Here is a 24,492-nt window from a genome sequence, read left to right as displayed (position 1 = left end):
TGCATCTGACCACTTGTGTTCCTTTCAGGCAGGCCACACTCTTATATGTTTGCAATGCTAAATTGGGAAACCACTGCTGGTGGTAGAAAACTCGAGTAATTAAGTAAAAATTTAGAGTACATTTGTACTTACACTATCCATCGAAGCTTCCTGAAGAAGACTACTATGATATTCCAGAGTTCAATCAGATGAGCAAATAGTTTCTCCTTAATATAATTCATGGAAGGTCGAGATAAGAGATGATGATGAAAGAATAGTTCGCTAAAATAGTGGAGGGCATGGAACCAAACCATATGAAGAGGTATAGAGATAGAGGAGAAGATGAGCGGCTAGGTGGTTGTTAATGGTGTCTTTGCCTCTTTTGGTGGTTGTGTAGCCAGTGGAATACGTAGAGTATTGCTAATAGTGATATCATAATTATTGAAATATTATATATTGCAAAATGCAAGATATGTGACACGTAATACATACAAGGCTACAAGTGGCATTGGTTAACAAATGCAACGTACATTTGTCATCTAGTTGTTCCACTTCTATCTAGTATAACTATTTTCTCCATACTATCCACAGCTTTGAATTTTCTTTAGATCTTACAGATATTTTTTATATAAAATAGTGATGGGAAACTAGATGATATAGATAAAATTCCTTATTACAGTTGTTTTACGTGCTCGCTTTGTTTCTTAGATCCTTCATAGCAATATAAATGGGTATAGCTAGAAATGGACTTATTTTGGGGCAAAGAGAGTAGAAGATCGATATATTTTAACTCTTTTAAGTATATAAGGTATAAATTGGTAGTACTGGTACGGTAGTATTTTCATGTAACGAAATTCATCCCATAACTCAAATATAATTCATGGCTGAACTGAACAAACTAAGTAGCAAAGCATGCGGAGGATTACTGAAAAATGCAGGTGAGTGAACAGGTTATTGCTAGATAGGATGATATGGGCCTGGTAGCTTGATCCTGATCATCGAACCGCTCTAGGCACATTCACTCTCCCAAGGCTTGTCCGATTTGGCTAGGTAGCTTAGTACCAGATAATTCGTGATTTATTTGTTTCTTCAATGGCTATATTTGTCCCTCTCTAGCCTCTTATCTAGTTTTCTTAACACAATATACCCTAGTAACTGCACATAACGATATACGTATATTGTGCAACAACATGACTGGATTGTTTTCTGTAAACCTCAAGCTAGGCAGTGAACAAAAAAAAAACTACATCAGTGATCTATCAAGATCATCAAATCGAACTTACCAAACATTCTTAGTGTTTGTTCTAGACAAACCTATATTGCATCAATTACACAGCCTGTGTCCTCTTAAGCTTTTATCAGGCTGCTGACTCCAAAGGGGCCAACATATCCATGGTGTTTTAGTGGAAATCATCCCTATATGGCTATACATCATTCACCTACCTGGCTTCTCATCTCGTGTCCTCATCTTGCTTTACAGATAATTAAATTCAAAAGCAACAATTTATAATCTAGTCTCCTAGAAAACAGTTTTATAATCTAGGAATCTAAACACATCCTCCAGATATCAATGGGATGGGGCATTGATCTGCATTTAGAAGGAAAGTACCAATTGAGCAGGAGGGAGCACTAGTGATTGAGCGTGCAGGATCACATGCGACGTGGCTCCTTCAGTGGCCACACGAAAAAACTACAAAATCCTTTTGCCCTGCAGCTCGTACATGGTCCTACTCCTTCCCGTCGACTTGCTTTGCTCTACCAAGTCAAATCTATAACGTTGTCATCAAAAATTGTCAAATCTACAATGTTTTCTTTCTTCTTCGTGGTCCGTTCGGGGTTTGACTCTTCTTTCCCCGTTATTTGCTAATGATAATCTTTTATGCGCCGCTGTCTGCTTGCACTGGCCAGGTGCGCATTGCGTTTGGGACTTGGGCTCGTTTTCTCCTGCTGCCAAATCAAATCAAGCGTATACTTCCCCTAAAAAAATTAAAAATAAAGAGTCAAGCGTATACAACTCAAAAAGAAAAAGAAAACCAAAGGTGGACGTCTCTCCCGAAGTACTGGCCTGCCCAACTTTGGTTGAGATTCCTCTTCTCTTCCCCTTTCCAAGTTCAGCATAAAAACCAGATAGAGCTTGTCATTTCAGAGGCAAAAAAGCAAACCAGTACATGCCCTAAAATACAAACAAGTGTGACCTTGCGTTATTTGCAACCCAAGGTGACATCCCTTGCAGAAAGCCAGTCACGTAACCAGCTCAACTCTACTCGATCTGTTACATAGACAAGGAGAGAAAAAAGTTTCAGCATATTCCCCTCGCTTTGGAGCGTGGCACAGCAAGCAAATCTGATAGCTGGAGAGGCTTCAATGCCGGGTGAGCTCCACCACCGCGGTGTGGGGGCACTTGGGCCCACTCGCCAACCGTGGCTGATGGTGATGGGCTGATGGAGATGCTTCCGTCCAACTTGGTCCTTTCGGACCCTCGGACGTCTTCTAGTATTTTACCCACAAACCGGCCTTATTATTATACTAGTGGAGAGAAGAAAAAGCTCACAAAAAGTATTATGTGGGACCAGCTCAAAATTCGGATCATCCCTAAAATGCAACACGTCCCCAGCCTAGCTAGCAAAAGCGCTGATTTTTTTCTTTCATGCTCCAAAGATGTGTAGCACTCGCTCGCAGCTCAAAAGTTGCATCGCAGCTCAAAAGTTATGCATAAAGGTACCAATGCTCGTGATTTTTTAAAGGATATGGTGTGCGGTTTATCGGTGCCTCTGCAACTAGGGATGATAATATTTAAAAGTTTAGTCTACAAATTTTAAGAACTAGACTTAAAAAGAGATTTGCCCCTATTTTATATATATATTATGCTAAGAATGATTAATAGTTAAGTTAGACTGTAAAGAAAGTATTAAAATACGATCCATTACCACCTCTACCTACAACTGATTGTGTTCATACATGCTCCTCCGATTTCATATATATAAAGTTTAAGGTAAGTTAATTATTTAATATGTTTTTAATCATCTGTATGCTCTGCCAAATAAAATGATTGTGTTTAGTATTAATAGCTCTTTTAATCATTCCTATGCTCTGCCAAAAAATGTGTTTAACATCTGGGATTGAAAATGAACCTTGTTGGGATTGAAAATGAACCTTGCGCTTAAGTAATAGCGTGAAGGATTGTATTGTCCAATTTTTTCCCATGAAAGGGGAGAGAGATGTCTAGAGAAGAGGATAAGACGGAGCAACAAATTAGCCATGCGGTGCCAGACGAGACGATCCAGGCCGAAGGCAGAATCTGGGGTACACGGGAGGCGGAGCGGTCGGGAGAAAAGAGGGGTTGCGGTCGGTCCCGCGTCTCCCTCCTGCTTTGCTTGCATTTTTCTATTTTTCTTGCATGGACATGGAGCCGTGTGGATGAGGATCCCATGTGGCAACCCCAGCCCCACCCCTCCACACTCCAGCAGCAGCAGCAAAATTGATTAATATCCCAAAACAAAACAAAACAAAAAAAGCCTCCACGCCACACCGTCGTCGTCTCCTCCTCCTCCGTCTCCCTTTCGTCCGCCTCCTTTCCCCTTCGCCTCCCCACCCCCGCGGCCCGCGGCAGCTGCTGCGGGCAGATATTTCTCCACCTTCCCTTCGCGCCGGTCCCCGATTCCAGCCCCCTCCTGTCTCGCCCACCGCTCCCTGGACCCCCCGCCCGTCGCGCGGAGATCGGATTGCTCCCGCAAACCTCGCCGATTTCTGCCTCGATCGGGATTGGTGGTGGATCTTCTCGCCCCTCGCCCTCCATCGTCTTCTAAACCTATGGCCGTGGCCGCGGCGCCCGGTGCCGCGCTGCTGCTTCGCTGCTACTAGGCCCGCCGGCGGAGCTGCCATGAGGCGGGGGCCCGGCAAGGATGAGGCGCCGGACAAGGTCATGGGCCCGCTCTTCCCGCGCCTCCACGTCAACGACACCGTCAAGGGCGGGCCCCGCGCGCCGCCCAGGAACAAGATGGCGCTCTACGAGCAGTTCAGCGTCCCCTCCCACCGCTTCAGCGCCGCCGCGCCCGCACCCGCGCCCGCGCCGCCGTGGCACGCGCACATGCCCGCTGCCGGCGTGGCAAACTCCGGCGTGCCATCAACGTCGGCCAGCCAGGTCAGCCCCGTTTCGTTCCATGGCTCCATCTCAGTCTGCGCGTGTCGCATGCCTGTCTCTAACCGTCCAGCTTTAGCTTGCTTGTTAGGTCGATTGTTAGATGGTAGCACCGATTATGCCATGATGGATTAGGGAGTACAGTATGGTATGGTATACAGTTTGCTTGGGAGAGGAGTTTGGCCCGGAGAGAAGCGAGTTATCTGGTACATATACACCATTACTTTTGCACAGTTTCCATCAGGGATATCCCAGCTCGTCGGAAATGAGAAATGCAGAAATTGTCACAGGAACTGTACAACCTGTTGTACCCACTTAGGATTATTAACTATTTTATTGAAAGGATGATGATGTTCCGCTCCTGACTGAATCGGGAAACGTTTCACAAATGAAATCTCTGGCTGAATACTATGCCTAACCGCACAAGATTGTCTCCATTTATCGATTTCCGGGAAGTGCTGGCTGATACCTATGTACTGTTAACCCCGCCGGTGAGGTGTGACAGAGATGAGCTGAGTCAAGTGAAAAGGATACTAAGTATTCATTCATTTAGATAGTATTACTTTTACACACCAAAAATCAAGGCTTATTACTAGTGAAAAGAATGTATTTATGCTCTAGAGCTGCGTAGGCACCAGCTGTTTTTCTCTGATATGATTAGTACACCCTCCGTTCCATAATGTAGGTCGTTTTAGTTTTGTTCTAAGTCAAACATCTCTAACTTTGACCAAGTTCGTAGAAAAATATTAACTTATACAATACCAAATAAGTGCACTAACAAGACATTTCATGGTGGATTTAACAAAATTGATTTGATGTTTTAGATGTTGGTGTATTTTTCTATAAACTTGGGTCAAATTGTTTTGACTTAGGACAAACTGAAACGACTTACATTTTGGAATGGAGGGAATAGCTTAGTAAATTAACACTTGGCACAGGCTATAAGTGGATCACGCTTTAAGTGATTAATGGATGTGAGAGTGTAAAACATAAATTTACAAGACCACTGGACCAATAGATTTAAAGTAATTATTTAGATACTTTCTTGGTTACTTTCCTTGCTGAATGGGGATGCAAGTGGGTACCTAGTGGTGTTTGTAGGGGTCAGGTAATTAATTACATATCATGCCATTTTAGTTCATCCCCCCCCCCCTAAATTAATTATGTGGCATGCCATTTTAGTTCATGTTAGGACCCAATTTAGTTCATCCCTAATGCTGAGTTTAAACAATACCAACTTCCATTCATAGAAAGAGGGTCATGGAATAAATAAAGACTACTCCAGTTACTATCCTGAGCTTTCCTTTAAAGGTGGCTTGCTCTCTTTCTTGCTGTGTGCTCAACTGCTCATCCACACTTGGTATGTAGGACTAGATGGTGGCAGAAATATGATACCTTACTTATAACAGTATTATGGTCCTCTTTTTTCCCTTTTTGGTCGCAACTGCTTCTTTTGATAACTATTACTGTTTGCGTGGAGGGGGTAGCATATGACCTGATTAAATTTATATTTATATTCATACCATTATACATTATGACATGCTGACCTGAGCCTTTTCTTTTAGGCTGGCGGGAGCGACAGACCACTCTTCCCATCATTTTGTGTGCCTTCAACTGAACCTGTTCGTTCATCAGATCATATGAATGCCAACTCCAATGGGCTGGCTGGCAATGCAACAAGAGCAGAATCTGGGAGGCAATCCACACATCTTAAGAACAAGGATACCAATGCTGCAGGACCAACTGCAGATTGTAGTTCAAAACATAGAGAGAACATGAATAGGACTTCTTCAGGGAAGAAATTGACTAATGATGATGATTTTACAGTTCCTTCGGTCTTATATTCTAGGATGCCTCCACATTCCACTCAAGAAAAGGTCACCCACTTCCCTACCACAAGTCCATATAAGAATGTGGCTGCAATATCTAAATCGGCTACAAAATGTTCTAACACTGACAAGAGACACTTAGAAGGAATGAAAGTTTCTGATGCGAAATCAAGGGAGTCTCCAGGAGTTAAGGAGAAAGAGCCAGCAAAAGCGAGGATAGACTTGGAAATCAAAGAGAGGACTTCATCATTTCAAACATCAAAAGAGAAGTCGGGGAGACAAGACCCAAAGGTATCTTCATTCAGGGACAGGCCGAACAAATATAATGTTGCTGATAAGCAACATTCTGAAATTGAGAGTTATCATAGTAAGAGCAGGAAGGAAAATGCTGTTGAGACCGAGAACCCTCCAAAAGCTAAAATGGCACCATCATCTAAGCCATATGCTGATATGGAACAGAATGGTAATTCTGATATGTTGGAGCATGACTTAAGAGAGACAGGTGAGAAGAGGAAAAGGTCACATCATGGTGTGGAGCAAAATGATGATTTCTCTGATTCCTCGGTGGAATCTCTACCTGAAATGGAGATTTCTCCAGATGATGTTGTCGGTGCTATTGGCCCAAAGCATTTTTGGAAAGCCAGAAGAGCTATTGTCAAGTAAGTATTGACAAATCGAGGCCATGTTCTTACTGTTTTAGTAATATTGAATGGTCTGTGAGCACATACTGTGTTGGTGACCATTGCATCAGTTCATGTCCAGCTGACTGGGCTAAACAGTTTATGCCCATCATATCTTCTCCGAGTCTGGATTCTTCTACTCTGCCATTGAACAATTTATCCCTGTTTTCAAGCTTTATTCCTGCTAACCACAAATGGACCTGTATGGATTAGAACATACCCTTCTTCCAAATACTATTTCATTTCAAATTCACTCTGTACACATGAACTAGGAGCTTAACTACAGGTAGACAAGAAAAGAGATGCAAATTGGTGTACCTTGTCCTTGTGTGATGTCATATAATGACTGCCTTTCATTCTTTGTCAGACGTTCTTCAAATATTAAATTTAATCACTTTATAAATTCCTTTTTCTCGTTGTTTACACTCGCTTTTCTTTAAACTCTATACAGTCAGCAGAGGGTTTTTGCTGTCCAAGTATTCGAGCTGCATAGATTGATCAAAGTGAGTCTGCGGCAAATAAATGAACTTCTTCTGGCTCATGCTTATGGGCAGGTGAACTTACGTGTAGTTTTGAGTTTAAAATGTGATTTAACCATTGTTTGTGTTGATTTGCAAGCAGGTGCAGAAGTTGATCGCGGCATCTCCACATCTACTTATTGAGGGGGACCCATGCCTCGGCAAATCCTTGGTGACAAGCAAGAAAAAGCTGCCTGGAGGAGATGATGCTGAAATGCAGCTTCAATCTGCTAAAAACAAGGATGACATGCAACCAACTCTGCAGCAGCTAGAGCACACAAAAGATAACACCGAAGCGAACCAGCCTTCACCAACTCAAGATGATGTGGTTGGAGTCCAACGTAACAATCAATCTGCAGCAAATGGTGCTGTTACCAGTAATCCTCCTACGATGCCTACTCCTGACAACAGGCAGAACAGTTGGTGCGTTCCTCCACCTTCGAATCAGTGGCTAGTTCCTGTCATGTCTCCATCTGAAGGACTTGTCTACAAACCTTATACCGGACACTGCCCTCCGGCAGGAAGCTTCTTGGCCCCGTTTTATGCCAGCTGTGCTCCAGTAAGCCTCCCTTCCACAGCTGGAGATTTCATGGGTTCACCCTATGGTATTCCTATGCCTCATCAGCCACAACACATGGGTATTCCTGGTCCTCCACCCATGCCACCGATGTACTTTCCATCCTTTAGCATGCCAGTGATGAACACAGCAGTGTCATCCTCAGCAGTTGAGCAAGTGAGTCATGTTGCAGCAAAACGGCCTAATGGCCACGTAGAGCAGCATTCACGGACCTCGTGTAACATGTCTAACTTGAGGAGCGAAGCACTGTCAGCCGGCATTTGGAGATTCCATGCATCAAAGGACAGTGAGCTGCAAGGGAGCAGCGCAAGCAGTCCTTTTGATAGACAGCAAGGTGAAGGAAGGGGTCCTGCGCCACCCTTCCCTTCATCCTCAGTTGGAAATGTTCAACCTCAACCTTCAACCGGGAGCAGGGAGAATCCTGGCCGAGTCATTAGGGTTGTTCCACACACTTCACGCACTGCTTCAGAATCAGCAGCGCGAATTTTTGAGTCGATACAGATGGAGAGGCAACAAAATGACTCATGACTCACAATTGTATGCTGTATGTTTCTTGATTGGTAGAGCTATATACATGTTTAGCTGAGAGCCTAGACTATTAGTGCTAGCTGCTGTATTATTTTTGACCGGTAATTCTAGTTACATATAATTGCCATAAATTGGCTGACCTGATGTTTTGTTCATTGTAAATATGTGCACTCAGGTGTCTGTCAGAATGATGGCCTTGTTGTAATAGTACATCTGTAGCTATGTTGGTTACAATGCTGTATACGGGAACTTTAATTTTGTATCCTTGAAAAGGATTTCTCCCTCTTTTTGCTGCGTTTAACAGAGATGGTATGTTGACCTGCCAATATTTTACAATTTACATATATGCATCAAACCTAGATATTTCTAGCAGGGGGAACTGTAGGTACTACTTGCCATGCCTCATGATTGTCTCATCGTTGCTACCTGGAGTCTTGGAGTTGCAACGCACTCTAGCTCTTTATTTGGTGCTGTTTATTCTTCGATTGAGACGAGCTCGTTGTGCCAAATTGCCGATCCTTTTCTGTAGGAGTGTAGGGGAAGTTAGTTGGGGGAACAGCTACCATCTGTCTTCACTGAATGTATTGGCCCAACTCGTATGGGCCGAGAACGCGCGAGCTAGGAGGAGCCTGGTACAGGGCTTTGTTTTTTTTTTTCAGTGGAGTTTGCTGTCAGGTTCTTGCTGACGCTTAAGCCATCTACTCCCTCAGTAACTATTAGATCGACCTGATTCCGGATGATGGACGACGTGCGCTACGCAGTAAATCGAATACTCTCTCGGATTCTTTTTAATTCGTGACGGTCGTAGCATTTATATTTACCAAGGGCAAAAAGGGAAGAAAGGGGCAAAATTCGCCTAGAAGTTCTGATGACTTGACTAGTCGTTTGTATACCCAAAAGGGTGGAACAAAGAATAGCTGCTCTTTCTGATAAAGGAAAGGAAATTAAAATTGCAGCTGAGAATTACCGAACACCTTTCTTTCAGGTCCAGTTATATTTCCAAACGTCCAGTTCATTGTCAATTATTTACAGTGACTGCACATAATTGAAATTGGCAAACGGCATCCGTATATCCACATCTTGTGGCAGCACATGCACACTGCGAGGACGTGTTGGTCAACGTGCGACGGCGCACGCCTGCGACGCCACCTTGGCCATGGCGTCCTCCCCGACGCCGGCGTTGCAGATGTTGGCGAAGGAGCGCATGTGCTTCATGCCGTACTGCGCCAGCGGGCCGCACTGCGCCTCGTACGCGCGCACCATGGCCTTGAGGCAGTCCCAGTCGTCGGCCAGCGGCTGCCCCGCCGGCCGGACGGCGCCGAGCACCCTGGAGCCTTCGTCGGAGCCGAACAGGAGGGCGCCGATGAGCTCCATGCTGCTGTCCACGCGGGACCGGCGGGACATCACCTCCAGCAGCCGCTTCCGGGCCTCCGCCTTCTGCGGCGTCCCCTCCGCCGATTTCTTGTACTGGCCTCGTCAGAAAATCACAGTGTCAGTTCGGTTCGGTCACTCATCTATGAAGAACTTGATGCATCAATGCAAAAGGAAAGATCGAACAGATCGAGACCAACCTTCTGCCAGAAGTAGACGAGGTCGGCGTCGCGCTGGTTGACGGCGCCGGAGTAGCGGCGCAGCGAGTTGTCCCGGCCGAACGTGGCGTTGTCGTTGGCGGGGTTGGTGCCGATGAACTGGAACAGGCTCTGGGCGCCGAGGCGCTGGTCGCCGTACTGCATGACGTGGGAGCCGAGGCTGTAGGTGCCGTGCGCCGACGTCCTGTCCTTCACCACCTCGTACTGCTGCTTCAGGGACTCGGTTCGCAGGTTGTGCACATCGCTGCAAGTCAGCAGCTCAGTAGTAGATTCAGAGATGCAGGTCGTGTCTGGCTCTGGCTGGAGCTGGACAATGCCGACAGAGTTCTGAGAACGAACACCAGCTAGTACTAGTACCTGTCCTCCATCCAGGCGACGCTGTAGAGGTCACCCAGGCAGGTGTCGAACTCGGGGGGCGGGCCCGGGTTGTCGCCGGGGCAGTAGGTGCCCCAGCTGCTCTCCTCGGCGTTGGCCGCCGTGGTGGCGTACACGCCGATGTCCTTGGACAGGAGGCCCTCGAAGATGCTCCCGGACTCGCACGCCTCCAGGTAGAACACCAGGCTCTTGAACCCGCCGGCGGCGTGCTTCTGCTTGAGCGCCCGCACCAGGTCCTTGGCGTAGAGGTAGTCGTCGGAGGGCATGCCGAGGACCCCGGGCCCGCCATGGTCGCTGTAGAAGACGAAGACGTGGTCGTCGGGGCCGCTGGCGACGACCTTGCCGCTGCCGCCGGCGACGGCGGACCTGTTCCCGAGCAGCGCGGCGAGGAAGTTGCCGACGGTGACGTCCTTGCCCGTGTAGTCCTTGGGCACCCCGGCGTAGACGTCGCCGCCGGCCGGGTGGTTGATGATGACGCCCGGCCTGGGGTTGTCGGGACTGCCGGCGATGTCGTCGTACATGAAGACGACGATGTTCTCGTCCTTGAGCCCGCCCTTCCTCATGATCTGGTACGCGTGGCACACGTCCGCCTGCACGTTCATCGATCGGTTGAAAAAAACACGGGGATGCAGGTCAGTTCGTAGCACACACACACGCAACCGCTTGCGGTTAACCACCACACAAGAATCGCATGTGCAACGGATCGAACAGTGAAGATTGGACGGAACAAATTACTGCTGCATGCTCCAAGCTTGCTTGCTTGACTGACTGGTAGGTAGTGGGTCACCACTTGCCATGAATATCAATTGGATCAACGGATCGCCATGACATCCCAGCCGAATTGGAATTATTATAAATTACTGAATCGATTGCGTGTGCAGAATAAGTAATACTGGGCTGTACTTTGAGTGTGCATTTATGATAAATAGATGAATGGATAGAACCCTTCAGTTTCTCCCTTATGAACTAGTTCTTGTTTCAATTGCAGGAATCGGCAGATGAACTTGCCTGGTGGCGGTAGTTGTAATATCCGTTGGAGCCGGCGATGAGGATCGCCCACCTGGTCCCGGCGGCGCCATCGCCCTCCGACGGCAGGCGGAGGAAGTCCTGCCACCGGGCGCCGGAGGCCGCGGAGAGCAGCAGGAGGAGCTGCACGAGGAGGAGGAGGAGGAGGCAGCGGAGGCGAGTCGTCGCCGCCATGGATGTCTGCCGCCTGGCGCCTGCTGCTTCGAATCAGAAAGAAAGACGGGAAGGGAAGGCAAGGCGTGGGGCGGTTGTGTTTGATGCGCGCAAGCCAAGCCCGGGGCGGTTGAACAACGCCCCAGCTCTTCCTCATTTTATACGTACCGTCGGATCGTACGTGCCTCCTGTGTTGAATACGGAACTACCGGTCGGTTTCCTTTTGTCGTGCCGTAATGCAATCATCTTTGGCTAACCCGTAGTTACGACTAGAACCTACACGATTTTTGCCGGTCAATTTTTTTAAAATTGATATAACATTATTTTACAGGAATTAATAATACATAAGATGCTACCCCTAGATGACATTGGATTCATTATTGAAAGTATTATATTTCAGCAGACCTGCCGCTGACCTAAACGGCGTGTATTTCGAATCGAAGAGAGTACGAATCTCAACCGAAGGCAGGTAATGAGTAAGCAAATTAATGAGATGACGAGGGAGGGAGCAGGCAACAGTCTGGTTGGTTGCTGTTGCGTGCAGCGTGGAAACTATTAACAACTCAGTCGCCTGGCGTGCAGTCTAGTGTATGTTATCTTTCCGAGTGACAGTGAGCGCCATGGCCGCCCACATCGAGCCATCGCGCATGCTTAGACGCAAGATACTTGCTGTTCATTTCTAAGCATACCAAACAAATACTCCTACTCGAACAAAGGCCAGCAGTCGGTTGGTTGGAGGGTCGGCGTCAGTGAAATGTAAGCGAGTCGTTGCATCGGGGTTCAAGCACCTGCTCTCTCCTGACTTCGCTTCGCTTTGCTTTTGTCGCCTCCCTCCTCTTCACGCAAGGAAGGAATCCCGGAGTTTCAGACCAATCGATTCAGTTCATGACACGCGGTCACAGAGCGTGCTTGGGCCGACTGCTGTGTCGGGCTGATAATTTTTTTGGGCTGTTGGGCACAGCCCACGCCATCAAGCCCAGTGCAGCCCAAACATAGAGGACGGGAAATCCAAATGACACCATTCACACGGCCACTAATAATAAACAAGTAAAGATCACCAACTCAGGGCTGCAAACAGCACGGGAAGTACAGCACAGCGATGCATCACCAACACCGGGAGCAGAACACTACACTAGTTATTTGCTCCCACCGTCAGATCATGTGCCCATCATCAAATGTTGTTTTAAGCCGGCCAGGGTGCCTCCAGCACGGCCTATCTACTACCTCTAATGTGATGTGGTTCAAAACACATCCACATGATACATCCATCACCATACTATACTAGGCCACACTCGAGCGGTTTTCCAACGCTATGGCCACAACAGCAACACATAGGACCAGAGGCCCCCTCAACTCCCCCCAGGCAGCCCACTCAGCCTGGGCATCCTCATTTAACTGGGAAGCTTAGGGCTTCATTAATCCTACTGAAAACAACTCGGAGCGGGATGCACGCGACGGTTGCTCTGGAGACTTTCCCCACCGCCGACTTCCTGTCGTCGCCATCTCTCTGACCCGAAGCAAAAGAGGAAAGCCTCCGCATCTTTCTTGATGAGGACGCTGGCTTTTTCGTATGCGGCTGCCATAACTTGTCCACTTCTTTCTCAGAGGTCTTTCTGCTGCGGTTTTTGGGTTTTGCCCGGCATGCCTGTGGCGGTGGTGGCACAAGGCATTGCAGGCCCTCAGTTTCATCCCTCTTCAGTATCATTCCATCCACACTGCTTGTCACTGGATGTGTTTCGTCCCTCTTCAGTATCATTCCATCCACACTGCCTGTCACTGGATGCTGGTCATCTCTACTTGATAAAGGATGGTCAAACACATCGTCGCGGACCTCCACGGAGACTGGATACCCCACAACGGGCTTACGGTTCCACTTACTCATAAGAGAAACAAGGGGCACACGACGCCCCTTGTTGCTGCTCCCCAGGACACTCAACTCCACATCATAAAGGACGGAATTCAAATGCATTGTCTTGATTGGCTTCACTGCATGGCATCTTTCAAGATCCCATGCTTTGTTTTGGGGCGGCAGTACCTGTAGCGGCAGCTCAAACACCAGAGATGTTACTGAACCACTATCACAATTTGAGCGGTTGCTTATGGTTTCTGATGATTCTTCAGGATCATGCTTGCTTTTAGAACCTTGCTGCTCAACTGCACCAACACAATCCAAATCAGTAGGAATCACGGCAAGATGCAGTTTACCATCAGCTCCAGAGGTCTTGTTCAAAGAACGCTTGTCCAGCCTTTTCTCCAAAAGGACAACCTCATCTCTTGGTGTTTTGTGCTTTACTGTCCTTGCTTTGTGGTGTTCGTGCTTATCAGAGTCTCTTGTCCTATTGTTGACCTCCTGATCAACAGAGCTTATGGTTCTCATCTTAATATTTTTGCGGTCACATGTCACAGCTTTGCTGCAGTCATTAGCTTGCTTATTATGTTTCCAGGTAGGGTGCTTTGCCAATCCACAAAGTTGATATTTCTGCAAATGATCTGGTGAAAATTCAGTTGATAAGTATTGCATTCTTTAGAAGTTCAGAAACAGGAAGAAAACATTGCACATGCCAGCAATTCAGAAGATACCACAGTGCATCTAAGTAAGAACAAATAAGGCATAACATCAAATCAAATATTGTACACTGAGCAATCAATAATCTACCTATTCCACAAAAGAATGTTGAATCAGTTATATACAATGTCAACATACTGTGATCAGCAGAGAGTAGTATGATTCTGGTCAGCAATATTTAAAAGGGCAATTGCAGGCAGGCCAGATGGTGTCCCCATTACTATACTTAGCTCAGTGGGATTTTGGACACAAGAAAATTGCCATATGGTAAACATGACCCCTCAACAAAGGACACAGGCTAGAGGTAACAGCAGCAGGGCTATCAAATTAGCAGTGTAACTGTCTAATTCAAGTACTGTGTGTACCTTCCAGAAACTATTGAAGTTAAACAAGTAGTCACCTATGGTCATACATCTATTTGGACAACCTAAAAGACAATTGCTGCCGTTAGCAAAGCAGGTTTACCTGGTTCCAAGGTACTTCGTCCAGCAAGGGGAGTTTCGACAAAATCACCCCCATGACGGAAATCATCTGTGAGTAACCTGGTCATGCAGGATGTCTCCGTGCCCTTTGCTTGATCTGTTTTGAATGCGGCATGGCGATGACAGCTGGTGATGTCCAACGAAGAATCCAAGGTTGAAGTGCCAGAAGAGCTGCTTGAACAAGTAGACACACTCAAGAAATGTTCATTGTCATTGTGGTCATTTGATCCGGAACCATTCCAAATGTCTCCGTTGCAAAGCTCTGATAGAGGTCGGGACCTATCCTTCTTCCTGGGAATTCCACAGGGTTGGTCCCGGTGCACAGCTGCATGCTTCCTCTTTGCGGAGGCAGGAGACAGCATACTTGTTTTCACCTGGTCAACATTAGGCAGATCATCATACTTGGGAGCAGAGATTGTGCCGGCATGGGGGATGTCCGTTGGGGGAACAGTTTTGGATCCGATATCCCTGAGGTCCCTCATACGGCGGGACCCTTTGGGCACATCGTCCTCAGAGTCATAGGGCGTCTTGCGCTTCCTCTTGGGCGGAGGCAGTGGTGGTGGCGGTTGGATGTCAGTAGAAGGATCCCTTGCTGCAGCATCTTTGACTTGTCCGTTGGGCATTTCAATTTTGGGGTCGGGCGAGCAGGTACCACCATGAAGGTAGGTCTTGCTTCTTGGCTCCAGTTTGCGCTCCCTCTCAATGTCGAGGGCCTGGAGAATGGCGTCCTCCATGCGAGCGTACCTGCCCTTGTTGTAGTTCCAGCTGGTCTTGTTGCCGGTTGCTGCGAGGGCGTTGGTGATGCGCTCTTCGAAGTCGGGCTCCCCGCAGCGGAAGGGCTTGACGCGCTTGCACCGGTCGAGGTTACACCAGTCGCTGCGGCAACGAATTATCCCCTTGTTAATTTCACTGGAAGTGGCAAGGTGAGGACTGACACACTAGTACTCCAACTAGGTGGGGGAAGCAGGGAGAGGATTGGGGAGAGAGCATACACGAAGGTTGGCCCGTCGCGGCGTCGCCCGAGGAGCATGATGGGGGTGGCGGCGCAGCGTGGCGGAGCGGCGCAGCCGACAGGAACGTCTTGTGGCGAGATGACGATGCTGGGCCACCAGGAGCCGTTGGGGCGTCGCAGCCAGACCAGGGTCCCCTCCGCGGAGACATCTACCGCTGGAGACAACTCCGCCTCGGAGGCACCCTCCTCCTTGGGCAGCGCCCCCATCTGCGCTCGTGCTCCTATCCGCCCTCCTCTCCGGCAATCTGATCTCCCCACGCCGAGGCCGACAGCCGGGAAGGTGAGGGCGTGCCGCGCCGCGGCGGAAGTGCGGCCGCGGCCGCGGCGGGGCGGAGGCAGATGCCACCGGCCCCGGTGGTGGCAAGAGGCGAGGTGCAGCAGTGGGGTGGAGTAGTCGGGTAGGGGAAGAGGAGGCAAGGTGGGGGAGAGAGTATAGAGAGACGAGAGAGAGGAAAGGCAGGGCAGGGGAGCGACGGAAATGGACCGGACTGGACGGAACCCCCTGACATGGGCTGTGTATATATGGGCCATCAGAGCCCACCAGCAAACATCGGGCGGGATCTTTTGTGGCTCGGCCGACCGGGGGTCTAGCAAAGCAAGGCCCATTACAACCTCTCCATCCGCGGGGGATATAAATCGCGCTGTCCGGGTGACATTCCATCGCGTCGTCGTCGAAACCCTTTGCCCCTCCCAAATCGAGGAAACCCTAGCCCCCAAATCTCTCATACCGCAGCAGCAGCTGGTACTCAACCCTATCCTCTCGCCGAGGCCTCGACTCTCTCCCCCGCCCAAAAACCCAGAACCCCCTCTAATCCGATTCTTTCTTTGCAGCCGCCGCCGCTCCAATCCCCCTTACTTCCCCAGCTCCGCTCGCTAGATCCATACATGTGAGTAGTAGATTCTCTGCTTTTTTTTTGTGTGTGTGTCCGGGGGCGTTTGAATTTGACCTTCTGGGGGTGCGTGCGAATTGCGAGATCTGCGAGCCTAGGGTTTCGGTACTGATTCATGGATGGTTTTCGCTTCTGGTCAGGATGGGAGAGGCCAAGGAGAACGACGTCTACGAGGAGGAGCTCCTGGACTACGAGGAGGACGACGACAAGACCGTCGATGGCTCCGCCGCCAAGCCCACCGGAGAGGTCGCGAAGAAGTACGCCCTCTCTTACACCGCTACTATAATAGCTCTAACTCTGTGTTTTCCGTTGAATTTCATTTGATTTTGCTGCTTTGAGATGGGGCCCGATCTGAACTGTACTCACATCTGTTGTTCCGTTCGAACGACCAGGGGCTACGTCGGCATCCACAGTTCCGGGTTCAGAGACTTCCTCCTCAAGCCAGAGCTGCTTCGTGCTATCCAGGACTGCGGTTTTGAGCATCCATCCGAAGGCAAGCTTCTCCTTTACACTTCCGTCTATTGTTTTAACCGTTGACTTACCTGCTAGTGCATATCTCGTTGTCCTGCTGGAGAACCAGAATTGGGTGCAAAAACTTGATTCACGGCCTATGGTTCTTCTAGCAGATACACTTGTTACTGTTAGTTAGGCAGTGACCTTAATTTGGAGAAGATTGATAATTGGAATTTTATATATATCCTAGTGAACCTATAAGTTCTGCTGTGGTTTACAACTATGAGGTGGGAAGATAGCAGTAAAATAGCTCTTCCAGCCTATGCCATGATGTTATGAAGCCCACTTCTTAAGGAGTTGTTGGAATAAAGCATGTCTTTAGTTTCCTGGTAGACAAGGGCCAAGGAGTTGCAAATCTATTTATGAAGCAATGGCTTAGCCATATAGTTTTCAGGGATGTGCATAGAATGCCATGCTGCATATAGTTTTCAGGGATGTGCATAGAATGCCATGCTGCATTGACTATCTCCCATGGTCTTATATGGAACCAAGTTCTAGATTGTGGGCTTAGTTTGTGTGTCCTGTTGTGTTCTTCACTGCATTGTGGAGTCTATTTAGGGAATGTATTCAATTCAGTTGGGTCTTTGCTGTTACCTGTCCAAAAAAGGTGGTTTCAACTAGCGAATGCTTCCGAGGTTAATAAGACTTTTGAAAAGGCATCCCAACACTGAAAGGAACATTTGCATGGATATTTCTTGGGCAAGTCAACTGCTTTGTTGTTAATGGTCTACAAAAATTTGGCAAGTCCCTGTTTGTTAGCACCTGTCATTATATATCCTTTTGGTGCATTAGCTAGTTGTGGTCAGAACAGCGTTTTGGACGCCATGTAAGTGTCCATTATGGTATTTGTGCTAGGCATTATTACTTTATGAGCATTGTCAAGGCAAAGTATCCATGATGGTGTTAATAAAAGAAATTTATTCAGTTTTCAGTCCTTTGCATCATTGTTCACTGAGTAGTTTGTAACATTCTCTTGTCGGTTTGCAGGTACAGTTTCTTCTGATGCTCCATGTTGGAGCAGAATATGGTAACACTTTCCATTATCACGGACCAAGACACTTTTACTCACTGGGGTGCTGCTCCAATTTCTTTTGGTTCCACATCAGTGCAACATGAGTGCATCCCTCAAGCAATTCTTGGGATGGATGTCATATGTCAAGCAAAATCTGGGATGGGGAAGACTGCAGTTTTTGTCCTGTCATCCCTCCAACAGATTGACCCTGTTGCGGGTCAGGTAGCAGCACTTGTATTGTGCCACACAAGGGAACTGGCCTACCAGGTTTGTAGCTGCAGATTAAGTATTTGCTAGTTTTCTGCATGGATCTGTATTTGACTTTAATTATATTTCATCCATATCTTCAGATCTGCCACGAGTTTGAGAGGTTCAGCAAATATCTGCCTGAAGTTAAAGTTGCTGTCTTCTATGGAGGAGTTCACATCAGGAAGCATAAAGATTTGCTGAAGAATGAGTGCCCTCATATTGTGGTTGGCACACCTGGAAGGATACTTGCTCTTGCCAGAGAGAAGGATCTCTCACTCAAGAATGTGAGGCATTTCATCCTTGATGAATGTGACAAGATGCTCGAGTCACTTGGTAATTTTACATCCACTGTTGTCAACCCTTTTAATTATGATTGGTGCCCCCTCCCCCTATGATGTCCCTTACAAGTGTGTGTATATATATGCAGATATGAGGAGAGATGTCCAGGAGATCTTCAAAATGACTCCTCATGATAAGCAAGTCATGATGTTTTCTGCAACACTCAGCAAGGAGATCCGTCCTGTATGCAAGAAATTTATGCAAGATGTAATGTCCTGCAGCCTTCCCCAGCTCTCCCTTCCACAGTCGATCGTATTTAATTCCATTGCTCCGGTGGTCGTCATGTAGCTGTTACTCATTTACTGGCATCAGAGTTGCAGTTGTGTCATCTGATGCCTCTAGGTGAAGGCATTCCTGGTTTCTAGTGTCTCAATGTGTAGTATGTCATCAGTTGTTGTCCTTTCGTTTTTAATTAAAAATCACCGGTCGTGTAGAAGGTGGAGAGGTAGAGAGTCCAAACTATTTTTGGCAATGTGTTGGCAACTGGGGGCAGATAAAGGAGGTTGCCTCCTGTTCTGAAGATGCAATCACGTACTCCTGGTCAACATTTCTCCAGTTCGCTGCACACTCCACGTTCACTTGGTTTTACTCCATTGGACTTGACTGCTGGTTCTGGTTCTCCATCTCTCTTGGGCTGGTGGATAAAGAAGCTTTCTTTTGCTGGAATTGAATTGAGAAGCACTGTTGCAAAATGTAAAGCAGTTTTGGAGAGGTTCTAATGAGCAACAGTGCATTGCTCAACTTCTATATGGAGGATGCATATTCTGACAGAGGGGTTAATATACCATTCTTTTGGTATAAACTGCAAGATTGATGCTGGAATGCTAATTTCTTTCATCTATCATTTCTTCCCTTACAGCCAATGGAAATTTATGTTGATGATGAGGCAAAATTGACCCTCCATGGGCTTGTTCAGGTATGAATAGAATTATTTGCTCCTTGTGAGAATGCACACATTTTTATTTATTTGGCATATATTGATAATCCAATTCATTTTTTTTTGCAGCACTACATAAAACTTAGCGAGGCAGAGAAGAACAGGAAACTGAATGATCTCTTGGATGCTCTTGATTTCAACCAAGTTGTGATATTCGTGAAGAGTGTTAGCAGAGCTGCAGAACTGAATAAGTTGCTTTGCGAGTGCAACTTCCCTTCAATCTGCATCCATTCTGGAATGACCCAGGAAGAAAGGTGTGTTCACTTTGCCCTCCATTCAGCTATTAGTGTCTTAACAGCTAGTTTGTTGCTTAGGTGTGAGCAATTTGTTGTTAGGCACCTAGTTCATTGTTGTGTTCTAGTGAACTCATTTTGCATTGTTTTCCTTCCGTACTACGGTCCTTCCTCGTAGGCTTCATAATATCATCTCTTTTTGTTAGTATGTACCCCTTATTTTATATACCTGGGAGAAACGCTTGCAATCACTAGGTTGTGGAGCCTTCGTAAGATTATATATGTATTTTGTTATCAAGTATATGAATTGCTAGTTAGGTACTTGCCAGAACACATTTTTTTCGGCCTTTGTGAATATGTTTTCTTTGGGCAGGTTAACCCGGTACAAGAACTTCAAGGAAGGCCACAAGAGAATTCTTGTGGCTACAGATTTAGTTGGCAGGGGCATCGATATTGAGCGTGTCAACATCGTTATAAACTATGACATGCCAGACTCAGCTGATACATATTTGCACAGGGTAACCTTCGATTTGTGTAATGCCAGGTTCCCTAATATATTCTGTTGCTGATGATTCCTTGATACCTGTTGCAGGTTGGAAGGGCTGGTCGTTTTGGCACAAAGGGACTTGCAATTACCTTTGTTTCCTCTGCCTCAGATTCTGATGTTCTTAACCAAGTATGTGTCTGTCTGCTCTTAGTTTGGTTGCTGCCCACGTCATTGAGTTTGGCCTAACAATGGTTTCTTATGTTTGATAGGTGCAAGAAAGGTTCGAGGTGGACATAAAGGAACTGCCTGAGCAAATTGACACTTCCACATACAGTAAGTGGTGCTACCTTGATCTTGGTCCTAGGAGATACTAATAGCCTGCCTTTGACTTTGGGTTATATAATGTGTCCTGATATGGTTCTTGTGTTGTGATTGCCAGTGCCATCGTAAGGGGCCGAATTGCTGCTGCTTCTACGCATTCTCACTGTGCTTCAATGGTGAATTTAGCGGGAGAGGGGAGTGCGCAGCCTCGAGTTTGTCGCTGCTACGACACTTTTGGCACTAATGTGTTATGGAGGAATTTGTGTTGCCTCCTGTACTTTAAACGGCAGTCTGGATGCTGATCTGTGTCTTAAGACTACTATCCGTTTTGGTGTTTGTATGCGGATCTATCTTGTGCTGTTATGTTAGGATTTTGCTTTGGCCGAAAGTAATTCCCTTGATGTATGAGCGAGCTGTTTCCTCTGTTGCTTCGTGTTTGAGAGGTTGAATTTACTACTCTGCTTTAGCTGACTGGATTTTCCCAACGATAGTTCCTTTCTGATGGATTGTCCAACCTTTTCTGGATAACAGATATATTGTCCATCTTATCTAGCCGCTGAATGTTGCTGAAGATTGTTCCTATGATCCTGTCAGATGTAGTCTTGGGGAATGGATGGGATTGAGCGCTAGTCTCAGTCTGGCGCATTATCTTCTTCCCATGACGATTCAGATACTGCCTGTTTCACTGTGATATGGCTCGTTTTTTACCATTGGGTTCTTAAGCGGCAGGGCTGTTGTGTTGCAACGCATTCTCTCCGCGTTTAGAACAGAGCAGCAGAAGGCAGTGCATAGCCTCCTGACTTGTGCTGCTATTGCTATTTTTTTTGGAATTAATGTTATGGTGGAATTTGTTTTGCCTCCTGCCTCCTTGTACTTTAAAAGGCAGCAAGGATGCTGATCTGTATCTTGTGGTGTTCCTTCATGTCACGATTCTGCTAGAACTGAGCTGTTTCAACTGTATGCTTCATCGACTGTTAACTTTTGGTTGGCTCATTACCTTTTCCTCCGTCTTTCAATTCCTACATGTGTTACCGTATCAGTTGAAATACACACGATGGAAGATGCCATGGTTTCCGAACAAGAGATCTAGTTCGTTTTTGTATGTATAATACAGTGAGGGGCGGCATGTTATCACCGCTCTAAACTTTTTCTTCTGATACAATTTTTTTGAAACAAATTCTTCTGATACAATACAAGGGTACATTTCTCCTCGAGGCAAGCCCAGCGGGCAACGCTCTAGCATAACTTATACTAGATATAATCAGATGCTGCTAACCAGCATTGTGCTAACATTATACACATAATTATTATTGTTTTGGTCTTGCACGGATCTTATTCCTTTCCCTCTGCAATCCACAAGAAGCAGATACATACATACGGGGTATATGTATGCTGTACTCGCCTCGCCATACATGGTCAGCTCATCATACTCGTACTCAGGCAAAAACTTTCTCCGCAAAGATATCGAGCAGCGATAGTGCCTGCATCCACATTAAAAAAAAAACTGAATTAGCCCTTGTTTTCTCACCCACTTGTCATTTCTGTTCCTGCAGAGATTTTTTTTTTGCATCATTACTAGTAGTGTCAAGTGAGCAAGCAGCCAACCTCAGGGACACTGAGCTCCAGCCTGAACTTGGGGCCGTCGTAGTGGTGGAGGATGGGGCGGAATGCGTCCTCCTCCAGCGGGTCGCAGATCTTCCTCGTTGCGACCTTCACCTGTTGAGACGGACAAACAGATGACGGACAGCTCAAGGCACTGCTTTCTTCTTTATGTTGTTTGGCTTTTGTGTGGGTGTGCATGACAAGACTAGGCCTGTAAAGCTTGACAAGGTCAGGTTCAACCAACCAACCGATCCAACTTGATTGATCGATAAGGTCGTCCAACCACCTTGACAATTAGGAGCTTTATTACTTTTCTGTGCGTCTAAGCTAAACTAGTGACCATTTTCTTTGCTTTTGACAAGTTAGGCCAGCTTAACAGGATCACTTCAACCAAACAATCTAATCTTTCTTTTTTGGATGAACTAATCTGTTTCTGAAGAACAAGAATTATTCCTTTTCTAGTACAGGCTAGAGCTAGAAAAAAGGATGAACAATACATCCTAGAATCTTGCTATGTTCAATTGCTGAGGATGGTTTTGAATTTTGACTGATACCTGAGCGGGGAAACGGGACTCTCCGGGGCACTTCTTGTCCTCCCAAGCTGTTGGATCGATGTTGGATCCGCCGAAGCTTGCAGCCTGCGTGCGATGAAATTTCAGCAATCCTGAAGCAGTGAACATATGCTCCGATGGCTAAGTCGCTAAGAAGAAAGTAATGAACCTCAAAGATGCCGTGGAGCTGATGGGTGGAGTAGTTGTAGAGGAAGAGGGGCAAGCCTGGCCTGATCGCCCTCACCGAGTCCCTGTACCTGGACGGCAGCCCTGCAAGCAAAGCAATCCATCAACTCAATATTCCGATCGAATCGAACAATAAAATCCCAAGCCTGAATTTGTTATTGGTTTCGATTCAGCGTTGGATGCTGGAATGAATCCGATCCAATTCCTGTCCAATATGTGCAAGCAAGCAAGAGGACGTACCGAAGAGCTGCCTCTTGAGGTTCTCCTCCATGGTGTCGTTGTTGCAGACGAAGATGTACCCGCCGATGGCCTCGCCCCTGGGCAGCGCCTCCGACGCCGGCAGGCTCTTGAACCTCTTGTCGACGCCGGCGCCGGCACCGTTGCCGCTGCCGGCGCTCTTCTTCTTGTCGTGGGCGGCGGCGTTCTTCTTGCCGACGCCGAAGTTGCTGTTGTTATTGTTGTTGTTGTTGCTGGCCGCCCTGCCGACGGACTTGTTGAAGTAGCTCTTGATGACGTCGCCGCCGGCGTTGGTGTTGGCGTTCAGGGCACCGGCGTTCTTGCTGAAGTAGTAGTCGTTGCCGAGGCCCGCGGCGGGGCTGTTGACGCTCTTGCTGAAGGCGAGGCCGCCGGAGCTGTTGTTGGTGTTGCTCTTGGCGTCGGGGGCGACGGCGTTGGCGCCGGCGGGGAAGTAGTTGTAGCGGTCGGCGTTGGTGGTGGTGGCGTTGCCGAAGGCGAGCTTGCTGCCGGAGCCGATGAGCCCCGGGCCGCTGGCGGCGGCCGGCTTCCACGAGGAGGCGTTGACGCTCTGCCCGGGCAAGGGGTTGTTGGGGGAGGTGGCGGATGACCAGATGGAGTCGGCGATGGAGAGGTTGGAGAAGTTGTTCTGCAGCCGCAGCTGGTCGCTGAACTGCCAGAACTCGCGGTCGTAGCCCTCCATCGCAACGGATCCCTGCTCCTCGGAGGCGGCGAGGGGGGAGGAGGCTGGCCGGATCTGATGACTGGTGAGGATGATGATGGGGGATGCGATGAATTGGAAATGGAAGAAATCGGGGGTGCGGGTGTTGGGCCATTTTATATGAAAAATTATGAGCGTCTTGGTCTCTTGGGTGGTGGGTGTGGCGGGGACGGGGACACGCGGTTGGACGTGGTTGGCCGGCTGCCGGTGGGCCACGCCCACTACTCGGTGCTTTGTGACCAAGTAACTGGCCCGGCGCGGGCGGGCCCTAGGAAATTTCCTGGGAGACGAAAAGGTTTGGAGACTACGGGGCCGGGCCGGGCCGGTCGGGGTCGGGCTCGGAACGCGTCGTCGGCCCGCTTCTAGAAGCATCAAGCAACCGACAACCGTTTCGTCGGACCAGCAGACTGCGACCACTGCGCTACGACCAATTAAATTTCCCTTCTCGATCCCTCGGCTCTTTCTTTGGTTTTGGTTTGACTGCAGCTGCAAGTGATCCGTGGTGCTATTCGGGCTGGAGACACGGAGGATTATTCACTGGACAAGCGACTCAGTCAACCTCCATGGTGTGCAACTCTTTTTTCCCCCCCTTACCTTCTCTTCTCTTCCATGCCTACTGCTCATTGTTGCCGCTCCATATCTATATGCCATGTATTTTGACTCTCCGGACACACCTACCTTTTCTATATATCCAGTGATCTTGTCCTCTTCTACACCGATCTATAGCAGCTCTGACGTGTTCCAGGCGTCTTCCGCAAACAATCA

The 24,492-nt window shown here is 47.7% G+C and overlaps 5 protein-coding genes across 8 annotated transcripts; 2 read left to right on the top strand and 3 right to left on the bottom strand.

Annotated features, from left to right (window-relative positions):
* The first annotated feature begins 3,490 nt into the window (after positions 1-3,490).
* LOC112884214 (ELF3-like protein 2) lies at positions 3,491-8,535 on the top strand. Its single transcript, XM_025949574.1, has 4 exons — positions 3,491-4,120; positions 5,683-6,605; positions 7,078-7,129; positions 7,248-8,535. Exons 1-4 carry the CDS (start codon positions 3,860-3,862, stop codon positions 8,247-8,249), a joined length of 2,238 nt encoding a protein of 745 aa, XP_025805359.1. The 5' UTR covers positions 3,491-3,859; the 3' UTR covers positions 8,250-8,535.
* A 664-nt stretch (positions 8,536-9,199) lies between these two features.
* On the bottom strand, positions 9,200-11,532 carry LOC112884215 (vacuolar-processing enzyme-like). Its single transcript, XM_025949575.1, has 4 exons — positions 11,222-11,532; positions 10,196-10,803; positions 9,821-10,082; positions 9,200-9,716 (listed from the first exon to the last, which is right to left on the bottom strand). The coding sequence occupies exons 1-4, from the start codon at positions 11,411-11,413 to the stop codon at positions 9,366-9,368; spliced, it is 1,413 nt and encodes a 470-aa protein (XP_025805360.1). The 5' UTR covers positions 11,414-11,532; the 3' UTR covers positions 9,200-9,365.
* Positions 11,533-12,426: 894 nt separating this feature from the next.
* LOC112887136 lies at positions 12,427-15,864 on the bottom strand. Its single transcript, XM_025953228.1, has 3 exons — positions 15,433-15,864; positions 14,424-15,316; positions 12,427-13,882 (listed from the first exon to the last, which is right to left on the bottom strand). Exons 1-3 carry the CDS (start codon positions 15,657-15,659, stop codon positions 12,780-12,782), a joined length of 2,223 nt encoding a protein of 740 aa, XP_025809013.1. The 5' UTR covers positions 15,660-15,864; the 3' UTR covers positions 12,427-12,779.
* A 243-nt stretch (positions 15,865-16,107) lies between these two features.
* Positions 16,108-20,961, top strand: LOC112884038 (DEAD-box ATP-dependent RNA helicase 15-like). 4 transcript variants are annotated; one of them, XM_025949345.1, is made up of 13 exons: positions 16,108-16,194; positions 16,284-16,339; positions 16,483-16,599; positions 16,735-16,835; positions 17,962-18,134; positions 18,218-18,449; positions 18,544-18,662; positions 19,315-19,371; positions 19,462-19,646; positions 19,999-20,143; positions 20,218-20,301; positions 20,382-20,445; positions 20,552-20,961. In XM_025949345.1, coding segments are annotated over exons 2-13 (1,290 nt in total). In that variant the 5' UTR covers positions 16,108-16,194; positions 16,284-16,337; the 3' UTR covers positions 20,563-20,961. The 4 variants fall into 4 exon arrangements, with proteins under 4 accessions (XP_025805130.1, XP_025805132.1, XP_025805133.1 ...); XM_025949347.1 differs by having other exon boundaries at positions 16,113-16,194; positions 16,466-16,599; XM_025949348.1 differs by having other exon boundaries at positions 16,120-16,339; positions 17,843-18,134.
* A 572-nt stretch (positions 20,962-21,533) lies between these two features.
* On the bottom strand, positions 21,534-23,818 carry LOC112884037 (B2 protein-like). Its single transcript, XM_025949344.1, has 5 exons — positions 23,013-23,818; positions 22,756-22,856; positions 22,590-22,673; positions 22,039-22,149; positions 21,534-21,914 (listed from the first exon to the last, which is right to left on the bottom strand). Exons 1-5 carry the CDS (start codon positions 23,707-23,709, stop codon positions 21,870-21,872), a joined length of 1,038 nt encoding a protein of 345 aa, XP_025805129.1. The 5' UTR covers positions 23,710-23,818; the 3' UTR covers positions 21,534-21,869.
* Positions 23,819-24,492: the final 674 nt, after the last annotated feature.

This window comes from Panicum hallii, chromosome 3, assembly GCF_002211085.1.
Source record: "Panicum hallii strain FIL2 chromosome 3, PHallii_v3.1, whole genome shotgun sequence".
Taxonomy (NCBI): Eukaryota; Viridiplantae; Streptophyta; class Magnoliopsida; order Poales; family Poaceae; genus Panicum; species Panicum hallii.
This window is presented reverse-complemented; position numbering and strand designations above follow the sequence as displayed.